Consider the following 12835-nt stretch of genomic DNA (forward strand, 5'->3'; position numbering starts at 1 on the left):
CATGGCTTGTGTCAGGCGCACCTTAGTCCTCAATGAGATATCCTTGCTCCTCAGCACTTGAAACAGTTCCTTCACAGTTGACTTTCCCAATGCTACACGTCGTCTAATGTCCTGACTGCTGCTTCTGTTGGCATCGATTGTAGAACCAAGCAACGTGAATTCCTTGACAACCTCTATCTTCTCTCCATTTAGTTATTCTTTCTTTTAAAAATAAGGAACCAAAAATTAAGGAAACTTACAGCTGAACACTGAGATGACAATTTTGCAGCAGACTTTTTTGTTTTAACTATTTTGTCTTCTTTTTTAGATTTATTTAGAGTATGAAGGAACATCATTTTCTGAGTGGCATGTCTCAGGACATTGTTCTGTGAAAGATAAAAGGTAAGAGTTTCACTGTGAAAAACAGTGCATGTGTTTATTGACATGTAAGAAAGGATTCATATAGTGTGGAAATTCAGATTCAAGGCTGTGATTTAATGTAAAATTCGTCCCATTAAATAGGTGTAGAAAGAAAGACAAATCACTTTGAAAATAGAATAGAAATAAAATATTGCTGTATTTTTAATTTCTTTTGTTAGCATACAATTGCCTTTTTAAAAATTTATTTATTGTGTTTTAGGTGTAAGTTTACAGAGCAGAGTCTGTTTTACATTCAACATTACATGTAAATTTAGTTTCACTCTCCATTTACCATTCCCAATCCTAACCCAGTCTCCTCCCCTCCCTGCCCAGTAACCCTCCCTGCTGTGCCCCACATAGTTATGAACTCCTGTGTGTCCTGCATTTCCTCCTGCGAATGTGGCTTTCCTGGTGCCCTGTGCTCAATTGCTCCAAGGGATGCATTTCCATACAGTATGTGGGTACATAAGTCTGGGTTGAATGGTCAGCTTGTACATCTTGTTTACTATTGGGCTGAGAGCCAGCCCCTGGGAGTGAGTTTATTTCCAGGCCGAGAATGTGTCCCAGGTGCACAGTATTGGGAGTCTCACTAGGCTCCATCCGACCAGTAATTCTGGTCATTATTGAGGTTTTGGATTTTGTTCCATGTTTTTCTTCCCACTCTATTCAGAATCTCCAGATTTGATTCTTTCCTGATGGGTGGCATTGGTAGCCGGACACCATCTAGTTCTTCTGGTTTCAAGGGCCATCGTGTCCTAGGGCTGATTGCTTCCAAATGCCCTTGTTTTTTTGCACTCTTCTTTGATTCCAATGATAGGAGACCATTAGCTGCATCTTAGATGGCCACGTGAAAGCTTTTAAGACCCCGGTCGCTACTCACCAATGTAGGATGAGCAACAAGACTTTTATGTATTTTGTTGTGCCAATTGAGTCTGGTGTCCCCCAGTACTATGGTCCTGAGTCAGTAAATCTATTGGCTCTCTCTCCCATAGTGTCTGGCTGTGTGTGAGGGATTACTCTATGTCTGTCTTCTGTTGTTTGTGTAAGGATTGTGGGTATTTTATGTCACTGGTATCTGTGCAAGATTAGCCTCAGCTGAATCTATCCTTTGTCTAGAGTGTACTCCTGTTCACTGTCCCCCATCTGATCTTCTCAGAGGTTTATGTGTTTATCTGTAGCCTAGTGTTTGGTGTTAATGGTAATGACTATTGTGGATATACTGGTTGGTATATGTCATCTATATCTTATGTGCATAATTCAGTGTCCTTCCTTTCCCTAATGTTATCATGGTGGTCACAGACTCTTTTTATACCATCCCTCTCCTTACCTACGTCAGCGTGTGGCCCCCAACCAACCTGAAATTAATCCCTACCTTTCCCTTCCCACCCCAGTAATGTACAAAGTGAGTTCCCTTTCTCAGGTAAACCCTTCTTTATCTTTTTATAGTAATGGGCTCATACAGTATGTGTCCTTCTGCAATTGACTTATTTCACTCAGCATAATGGCCTCCAGGCTCATCCACATTGTGAGATGATTCACATATCCTTCATGGTTCTTTAATGTAGCATAGTATTCCATTGTGTGAATGTACCATAATTTGGTTATCCACTCATCCATTGATGGGCATTTAGGTTGTTTCCATCTCTTTGCTATAGTGAATTGTGCTGTGATGAACATAGGTGTGCATATATCTGTTTGTGTGCTGCCTTTCACCTCTTTAGGATATATTCCTAGTAATGGAATTGCTGGGTCAAATGGTATTTCTATTTTCACTTTTTTTAGGGAAACATCATACCGTTTGCCACAATGGTTGCACCATTTTACAATCCCACCAGCAGTGCACAAGAGTTCCAATCTCTCCACAACCTCGCTAACATTTGTTATTTTCTGTCCTGCTGAACTTTGCTATTATTGCTGGCATGAGATGATGTCTCATTGTTCTTTTGATTTGCATCTCTCTAATGACTAAATATCGCATGCAGTTCCTCTTGTGTTTGTTGGCTTCCAGCATTGTCTTTAGTGAAGTGTCTGTTCAAATCTTTTGCCCATTTTTGAAAATTGGATTGTTTGTCTTTTTTTGTGTTGAAGTGTTGAAGTTTTCTATAGATTTTGGAGATAAGTCCTTTGTCAGCTATGTCATAGGAAAATATTTTCTCCCAATCTGTAGGTTCTCTTTTTAGCCTTTTGACAAAGCCTTTCGATGCACATAAGAATTTAATTTTAATATCTTTGATTAATTTTATAGTTTTGGGTTTTACATTTAAGTCTTTGATCCAGCTTGAGTTTGTTTTTGTGTATGGGGTGAAATATGGGTCTTGTTTCATTTTTCTGCAAGTGGATATACAGTTTTGCCAGGACCATTTGTTAAAGAGGCTGGCTTTTCCCCATTTAATGGGTTTTGGACCTTTGTCAAAGATTAGCTGTCCATAGATGGATGGGTCTATTTCTGAACTTTTGATTCTGTTCCATTGGTCTATCTGTCTATCATTGTTCTAATACCATGTTGTTTTGACTACTGTGGCTATATAGTAGATTTTAAGATTCAGCAGGGTGAGACTTCTCACTTTGTTCTTCTTCTTCAGAAGTGCTCTGCTTATCCAAGGTCTCTTTCCTTTCTATATGAAGTTAGTAATTGGTTTTTCCATGCCCTTAAAAAATTTTGTTGGTATCTGGATTGGGATTGCATTAAATGTGTAGATTGCTTTAGGTAGTATTGACATTTTCACAATATTCAGTCTACCTATCCATGAACAATGCAGGTTCTTCCATTTATGTAATGCCCTTGTTGTCTCTTGTAGTAGTGTTTTATAGTTTTCTTTGTATAGGTCTTTCGTGTCTTTGGTGAGGTTTATTCCTAGATATTTTATCTTTTTAGTACCTATTGTAAATGGCATTGCTTTCCTTATTTCATTATCAGAGGTTTCTTTGTTGTAGTAGAGGAATCCAACTGATTTTTGTATGTTGGCCTTGTATCCTGCCACTTTGCTGAACCTCTCTCTCAGCTCCAGTAGTTTTTTTGTTTAGTCTCTTGGGTTTTCTATGTACAGGATCATATTATCTGCAAATAGAGATAGTTTTATTTCCTCTTTGCCAATTTGTATGCCTTTTATTTCTTTTTTCTTGCCTTATTGTCCTGGCCAGGACTTCCAATACAATGTTAATTAGAAGTGGTGATTAAGGGCATCCCTGTCTGGTTCCCATTCATAAAGGGAATGCCTTGAGTCTTTCTCCATTAATAATGATGTTGGCCATTGGCTTTGCATATATGTCCTTAATTATTTTGAGGAATTTCCCTTCTATCCCTATTTTGCTGAGAGTTCTGAACAGGAATGGGTGTTGAATTTTACAAAGTGCCTTTTCTACATCGAGTGATATAATCATATGGTTCTTTTATTTTGTTTTGTTTATGTGGTGGATTACATTGATTCTTTTTTGATGTTGAACGACCCTTGTAAACCTGGTATGAATCCCACTTGGTCAGGGTGTATTAATTTTTTGATATGTTGTTGGATTCTGTTGGCTAGAATTTTGTTAAAGATTTTTGCATCTATGTCCATAGGGGATATTGATCTGTAGTTTAGTGGTGTCTTTCCCTGGTTTGGGTATTAGCATTATGCTTGCTTCATAAAATAAGTTTGGGAGTATTCCATCTTTTTCTATGTTCTGGAATCGCTTGAGTAATATAGGTGCCAAGTCTTCCCTGAATATTTGGTAAAATTCTCCAGTGAAGCCATCAGGGGCAGGACTTCTCTTTGTTGGGAATTTTTTTTTATGACCTGTTCAATTTATTCTTTTTTTATTGGTCTATTCAAGTATTCTGTCTCCTAGTGGAGTAGTTTAGGTAGGTCTTGTGATTCTAGAAATTTGTCCATCTCTTCTAGGTTCTCAAATCTGTTGGCATACAGTTTTTCATAATAATCTGTCAGTATTTTCTTTTTTATTTGTTGGTCCTGTTGTCATGACACCCTTTTCATTTACTATTCTTGTAATTTGCATCTTCTCTTTCTTTTCTTTTGTTAGATTTGCCAATGTCTTGTCGAATTTGTTAATCTTTTCAATGAACCAGCTTTTTTTTGTTGATTTTCTCTATTTTTGTTTTGTTTTCTGTTGCATTTATTTCTGCTCTGATCTTGCTTATTTCCTTACTTCTAGATACTGTGGGATCCTTTTGTTCTTTCTCTAGTTGTTGAGTTAGAGTGGTGATTTTGTTTATTTCCTCTTTTTTTATGTATGCATTTATTGCTATAAACTATCCTCTGAGTACTGCTTTTGCTGTATCCCATAAGTTTTGGTATGATGTATCTTCATTCTTGTTTGTTGCTAGGAATTTTTTTATTTCTTCTGTTACCCATTAGTTTTTGAGCAGTGAATTGTTTAACTTTCACATGGTTGATGTTTTTTCCTTGATCTTTCTAGTATTAATTTCTAATTTTATAGCATTGTGGTCTGAGAAGATGTTTTGTAGTATTTCAACGTTTTTTTTAAATTTAGTGAGGCTTGTTTTATGTCCTAACGTGATGTATTCTGGAGAAGGATCCATGTACACTGGAGAAGAATGTGAATTGTTCTATTGTTGGGTAGAATTCTCTAGATATGTCTAGGAGGTCAAGTTGTTTGATTGTATTGTTGAGTTCTTCTGTATCTTTGTTGAGTTTTTTTCTATTTAATCTGTCCCTCCTTGAAAGTGGTGTGATAACGTCCCCTACTACTATTGTAGAGTTGTCTATTTTCCCTTTTAGTTCAATTAATATTTGCTTTACATATTTTGGAACACTTTCATTGGGTGCATAGATATTTATTATTGTAATGTCTTTTTTGTCAATTGACCGTTTCAGCATCATATAGTGTCCTTCTTTGTCTCTTATCTTGTTTTTCACCTTAAAGTCTATTTTATCAGAAATTAATATTGCCACTCCTGCTCTTTTTTTGGTTACCATTGGCTTGGTATATTTTTACCACCCCTTAACTCTTAATTTGTTTTTATCTTTGTGTCTAAGGTGGGTCTCTTGTAGGCAACTTATTGATGGGTCTTCTTTTCTTATTCACTCTCTTTCTCTTGATTGGTGCATTTAGTCCATTCACTTTGAGTGTAATTAGTGATAGGTATGAATTGATTTCTGTCCTTCTATTGTGTTTTTGTTTTGTTTTGTTTTTGTCATTTTGTTGGAGTTTCCTTGGTCCATAAACTTTTCTATGCTGAGTTGATTTTGTTGTGAAGTGTTTCCTCTCTTTTCTTCTTCATTGTTGGGTTTTGTGCTTGTTAAACCTGTATGTTTTCTTTCCTTCTGGATTTGCTTAGGGGTATTGTTAACTTTCCCTGTGGTTACCTTGGAGTGAATTCTTCTCTCTATATTTTTAGAACAGCGTGTTCTAGGAACACATTGTCCTGTTTTCCTCTCCATTTGGAAGTTTGTTTATTCCCTCTATTTGGTTAGTTGTGTGCAGATTGGCTTCCTTCATTTTTTGTGTACAATGTTTTATGGTCTTATATGAGTGTCTATTTCTGATTTACTTTTAGTGTTGATGTCATGTCTCCTGATTTTTTTGTTCTCTGTTGTGGGTTTTCTATTGGAAGGACTTCCTTAAGCATTTCTTTTAGGGTTGGTCTTGTTTTCACAAAATCCCTTAATTTCTGTTTGTCTGAGAATGTCTTGATTTCACTTGCACATTTGATGGACAATTTGGTTGCATATAGGACTCTTGGTTGGAAGTTCTTTTCCTTCAGTGTTTTATATATGCCATCCCATTGCCTTCTTGCCTGCATGGTTTCTGCTGAGTAATCAGAGCTCAGCCTAACTGTTTGATTATTATAAGTAATATTTCTTTTGTCCCGGGCAGCTCACAAAATTCTTTCTTTGTCTTTGGTTTTGGAGAGTTTGATTATGATATGCCTCAGTGTTTTTCTCTTGGGGTCTATCCTGTATGGGGTTCTATGAGCTTCTTGGACAAATATCTTTTCTTCCTTCCTGATATGGGGGATGTTTTCTGTTAGTAAGTCTTCTACAATTTTCTCAGTGTTTTTTTTTTTTCACCTCTTCTTTTTCTGGAATTCCAATGAGTTGTGTGTTGTTTCTTTTCATGTCATATCATATAACTCTTAGCCTCTCTTCATTTCTCTTAAATCTTTGTTCTGATTTTTCTTCATACAGTGGTGTCCAGGAATTTGTTTTCTAGTTGAGAAATGCATTCTTTAGCCAGTTCTATCCTATTGTTTTGTGCTTCCACTGTGTTGTGAAATTCTGTAATTTTGGTATTCATCTTCTAGATTTCTAACTGCCTTTTTTATATGAGTTCTGCTTGTGCATTAATCTTGTTATTTTGTTCTTAAATGGTTTTCCTGAGTTCTTCTAGTGTACTGTCTGTCTTCTCCTTCCTTCTATTTGGGGTTTCCTTAAGCTCTTGTAGAATTCTATAGACATACCTTCTAAATTCCTTCTCAGATAATTCTATTGCCTCCTCTTCCTCATGTTTAATGAGACTTTTGTTTGGGATTTTACTTCTAATGTCTTATTATTATTATTATTATTATTTGATTTGAGGTTCCCTGTTGTTTCCTAGAGATTTTGAAGTTGTCTTTAAGTGTTAGTTATGTATTGATTTGTTTTGTCTTGGTTTTATGATTTAATATTTCGAATGCAGGTCTCTGTTTTGTCCTAAAGGTTGTTTAGGATTTGAGCCAGCAGATGTTGTGGTGGCTTAATGTGGTTTTTCTACTGGATGAGTCAGGATAGAGGCAGAGAAAGGGGGAAGAAAAGAGAGATAGGAAAAAAAAAACCACTCTGAGGTGCCTTATGTGGTTTCTAGGGCTTTGAGTGGGCTGCTAATGATGAAGTTATGCAGTTACTCATAGGCCTGCAGCTCAAGTTCAGCAAAGACTCGAGTTGTTAAGGGGCTGCCACCTTCTACCAGGTTCAGACAGCTGCAGAAACCCCACTCTCCAGCCCCACACCCATTCCAAAAAGCATAACTAGGATAACTGCCCCAGGCCACAACAGGAGTTTATCCTGGGGCCTGCCCACTTGCGGTGCTCCTGCTTCAGTAGTGCCTGGAGCCAGAGGCATCTCTGCTCCCTCCCAGCAGTCCCAAGTTTACCAATAAAAGTAGGTGCTGAAGGTAGATCTGTGGAGTAGGCAGGTTCTCTGGTGTGGTGCATTCTCTCCACTGCTCCAGGGAGGTCTCCAATGCAGTTTGTTCCCTGCTGGTCAGCACTCTGTAGGGCAGGTTCACCTGGTTTTGTTATTTTTCCCCCTTTGGGTAATTGCAGTGCCCTTTTCTCCTTTCTAATCCTATTCCCCTCAGTTTGCCATGCTCTGACTTAATGAGCTGTTCAGAGCACCAGAATCCCCATTTCAAACTGCTGCACCTAATTTTTCAGGCACTAAGTTGCTAGAAGGAACTTACGTGTGCACCACAGGAGAGACACCATTTTCCTCTTCTTCAATTGACATTTTTAGGCTTAAAAAGCAGTTGTTAGTTGCCATCAAGTTAGCTCCAACTCATGGAGCCCTTATGTGCAACAGAAGAAAATGCTATGCAGCCCTGCACCAAATCCATGATTACTGTTATGTTTGAATCCATTGTTATGGCTTTTGTGTCAGTCCATCTCGTTGAGATTTTCTAAATCTTTATTAATCTCTCATGCATCTGTAGTTATTTTTCCTTTCCCATTCTTTTTAAACACTAGATCAGCCAAGACAGAATTACATTGTTCTTCTCCTGGTTTTCATCTTATAAAACCAATTGTTAAAGGCTCAGTAAGTTGATTTTAATAACTTTCTAAATTTTGAAAAACCTTTCCTGTTACATTTTATTTTACCTATCTTTAGAGCTTTTCAACCTAATTTAACCTGCTTTAAATTGCATTGATTGTACCTATAATTAAGAACTCTTTGCTGTTTATATTTAATATAGCATTAATTTTTAGATGTATCTCATAATGTGCAGCATCAAATTATAAGTTATATGCATATTTTTATACATATAAATAATACATATTTTTGCTTTAGCCTTTTTATTAATAGGTACGTTCAAGTCTATAGTTACCAACTTTTTAGGAATATTATTGTTGTTAGGTGCCCTCACATAGGTTCTGACTCTATATTCAACAGAATGAAAGGCTGCACAGTCCTTCACCATATTTACAATTTTCTGGTAAGAGTACTCTCAAATGAGTAGGTCTCATTTATGCCATTTCTTCCTTTGACCACACCCAGGATTAAAAGTAGTTTTTCCAGATTTGTTTTTTATCTCACTGCTTTTCCTTCAAGTCAAGAAACCATATGTGAATGCAAATTAGTAAGAGTGATGTGGACTCTTCTCTAGTTTACAAATTAAAGTAATAATAATAAACAGATAAGCATTTGAAGACATTGCACTTTTAATTATTAACAAAATACTGGCCACACACCTCACAGCTGATATTCCCACTCAAATGTGTCTGAAACCACTGTTCTGGACAGTCCATGGGATACATCTTGCCTTTATTTTGGGGCTCATGCTTTCTCTTTAATTAATAATCTTTATTTTCAGGAACAAGCAGGCAGTAATGTGGGAGAGACTAGATGCATATTAACTTTGAATTTTTCTTTTTTTGACTCCATGAATATTTACCAGTTTTAAGAACATAATTCCAAAAGAAGTAAATGATTTCTTCTCTTTTGTTTTATATTGGAAGCCTATACAAATGTGCAGTAGTATGTAAAAATTATTCACACACACACATATATAAGAATATCTTTATCATTTATTTATGGTGACATCAGATCCTACAACTTGTTAAGAAGGTACATCTGAGTTTTGAATTATACTCAAAAGCACTCAGTTATAACAACTAAAAACGTTTCCAGACATTGCCAAATGTGACCTGGGAACAAAATTGCCTTGGTTGAGAACCATTGAATGATACAATTAATTGAATCCTATTTCAATGAGGAAGACAAATATAGTAGAAATGATAAGGTTAGCAAGATAATGAAATGTTTCCTAAATTTTCCATTCGTGATCATAAATTCTTCCTTTCAGAGAGTGGCTAAAGAATTGAACTAGTACTAAATGTATATTTATTAATTCTACTCTGAAACCTACTCATTATTCTTCCTCAAATATTAGACAAGTAACTTAGTTTCTCTGTGATTTTTATGTCTATATCCAAATTTGTATTCATTATAAAGTTAATTTAATATATCATTATTTCTTCTGTATTTTCTTTGAGGTACAAGAAGAGCAACGCTATCTGTTTGTGGACAATTCTCATATTTGCTTTCTGTGGTATTATAGAGTTATGTAAGTAATATGGTATTGAACACAAAGTTAACTAATGCTTTTTAAAAGTATTTAGCACAATTTTTAATTTAAAACAAATAGATTATCTATATTTTGGTTTCCATACAAGCTTTCATTCACCAACTAAAACCTATCCACTTCCATCGATTCTATTCTGACTCATAGTGACCCTATAGGACAGAGTAGAATTGCCCCATAGGATTTCCAATGCTGTACATTTTTACAAAGGCAGACTACCTCATCTTTCTCCTGCAGCATGGCTGGTGCATTCACTTACTGCCAAACTAATAATGAAGAACAAACAAAAAAATATCAATAGTAACCACTATTTGAATATGTGCTGTGTCTGTATGTTCATACTTAATATATATTGTCCCTCTTGATGTTCCTAATAACCCCATAAACTAGGCATTATTATCTATTTTATAGATGAAGAAACATAAGCTTGAATAGGTTAAATAATTTGACCAAAAATATACAGCTGTTGAAAGATAGCATTGAAATTTGACTCTGGTCTTTCTGACTATAAGGCTTCTTTTCTCTATTACATACATTCCAAAAAGACTCTCTTCAATCCCATTTTAATAGGAGACTTAAAGAATGAATATAACTAAGAAGGGAAATCCAGTACATGCACACACACACACACACACACCAATAATTAAATGCATTAAAAAAATCATTCAATGTGTAAGACATGTCAATGAATCACAAAACATTTTAGTATAATGTTGTTGTTGTTGTTATTTGCCGTCGAGTCGGCCCTGACTCATAGCGACCCCTCCTTGGGTTTCCGAGGCAGTATCACTATGGAAGTAGGATTGCCCAACCTTCCTTCCAAGGAGTGGCTGATGGGTTTGAACCACCAACCTTCTGGTTAGCAGTCAAGTGCCTTAGGCACTATGCTACCAGAGGTCCTTTAGTGTAATAGCCATAGGAATACCCAAAGCACTGTATAGGCTACAAAGAACTATATTATATGGTTTCTGCCCTCAAATGAATATAATTTACCTATTTCCTTTTATCTACTCTTTTTTTGGGGTAGCTATTACTTCCCTATGCTATGATAATATTTTTAATTTCATGTGATTTTCTGGATACTAACTCTACAATGCTATGTTTCATTGGCTACACTTATTAATTGATAAATTGTCAAATGATCCAGGCAAAACCAATCAGAATTCTCATGCCTTCAATAAAGCACGCTTATGACTTTAATGTTCTGTTCCTTTAAAGTCAGATGGTTCTGCAGTTTATGTGCAATTTTGAGGCTGGAAATCCTGAGGGAGGAAAGTCATGCCAACTAGGTTTCTGCAAGTCCTGCCTAGGTGCACAGTTAAGGCATTCTTCTCTGAATTACTGCCACCTTCTCAGAGAGGTACTAAGAAGCTACTCATGAACCTGGCAGGTTTCTGTCCTTCTGGGGTTTTGAGAGGTACTGTATTAGGCTGGGTTCTTTAGAGAAACAAAACCAGTGAAGAGAGAGAGAAAGAAATTTATCACAAGGAAATAGCTCACACAGTTATAGAGGCTGGCAAGTCCCAAGTCCATGTGTCAGACATCAAGTTGGAGGCTTCTCCTGAGTCACATACCTGCAGAGGCTGACAAACCCAAGATTGGCAGGCAATACAGCAGGCTGCTGGCTTAAAGGATGATGAATCCAAAATTGGTAGGTAAAATCACAGGTTGTTGACTCATAGACTGCAAAGGCAACAATCCTAAGATTGGCAGACAAAATGGTAGGCCATTAGTTCAAGTCCAGATGATGATCAGCCAGATGCAGGATCATGAGCAAAAAGCCACAGCTTTGCCAGATATGTATTGGAAATAGACTGTGCCTTGAAGGAAACTCCTTCTCAACTGATTGATTGCTCATAGAAGATCATATCATGGAGGTAGGAGATTGCATTATATCAGAGTTCATCATGGGAGATGACTACATCATAACTGCTAAACCACTTAGAATCGTGGCCCACAAGTTGACTCATCACCTTAACTATCATATGTACCAATCAACAGCTTTTCCTCCATGGGTTCTGAGCCAATTGTAAAATAGAGAAAGGCAAAATTGTTGATAAAATTCTTGTTAATTCTTAATTGGAGAATTGAGGAGTCTCTCCTAAGGGGAGACCTTAGGAACTGTAAGAATGGAGAGTGTCCCAAGAAACCACTCACAATCAATTTCATCCATGGATTAAACATTGGACCTCAAGAGTTGAAAGAGATGGGATTTAAGGAATTCTGGTGGTATAGTGGCTAAGACATTTGGGTGCTAACCAGAAAGTCAGTGGTTTGAACCCACCAGCTGCTCCGTGGAGGAAAGATTGGGCTGTCTGCTTCTGTAGAGATTTATAGCTTGGAAACCCAATGGGGTCACTATGAGTTGGAATTGACTCAATGACAGTTTTTTTTATCCAAATATGATCCCTTCATGAAAGCAAAAATGGAAGGAGAAAGACCTATCCAGGGATCAGCCTAGCCCCAAAGAGAGAACTCAGCAGGGGCTAAGTGTTTTTCTGTTACATATGTTGTAAAAAATTTGGCAGTCACCATAAACACATCCGTTAAAAAATAATAATGAGAGAAAACTTACAGATTAGAAAAAAATTGGGGGAACCATATATAAGTATGAAATAGGAAAATTGGAAGTTGTCAAAAATGAAATGGAACACATAAAGATTGATATCCTAGACATTAGTGAGCTGAAATGGACTGGTTTTGGCCATTTTGCGTCAGACAGCCATATGATCTACTATGCTGGGAATGACAATTTGAAGACGAATGGTGTGGCATTCATCATTGCAAAGGATGTTTCAAGATCTGTCCTGAAGTGCAATGCTTTCAGTGGCAGGATAATATCCATATGTGTTCAAGAAAGCCAGTTAATACTACTATTATTCAAATTTATGCACCCACCACCAAAACCAAAAATGAGGAAATTGAAGATTTTTACCAACTTCTGCAGTATGAAATTGATCAAACATGAAATCAAGATGTGCTGATTATCACTGGTGACTGGAATGCAAAAGTTGGAAACAAAGAATCACCAGTAGTTGGAAAGTTTGGCCTTGGAGATAGAAATAATTCTGGAGATTGCATGATAGAATTTTGCAAGATCAACAACTTATTCATTGCAAATACCTTTTTTCAACAA

General features: G+C 36.6%; 1 protein-coding gene across 1 annotated transcript in view; it reads left to right on the plus strand.

The window, feature by feature from the left end:
* The window catches only part of CATSPERE (catsper channel auxiliary subunit epsilon), a 461049-nt gene that overhangs the window by 12832 nt on the left and 435382 nt on the right, over positions 1-12835 (plus strand). Inside the window, exons 2-4 of the mRNA XM_007949156.1 lie at positions 308-381; positions 8084-8157; positions 9618-9681. Of these exons, the coding sequence (XP_007947347.1) occupies positions 308-381; positions 8084-8157; positions 9618-9681 (212 nt within the window). The remainder of the gene's footprint in view (positions 1-307; positions 382-8083; positions 8158-9617; positions 9682-12835) is intronic.

This window comes from Orycteropus afer, unplaced genomic scaffold (genome assembly GCF_000298275.1).
Source record: "Orycteropus afer afer isolate SDZICR_OR568_19922 unplaced genomic scaffold, OryAfe1.0 scaffold00239, whole genome shotgun sequence".
NCBI lineage: Eukaryota > Metazoa > Chordata > Mammalia > Tubulidentata > Orycteropodidae > Orycteropus > Orycteropus afer.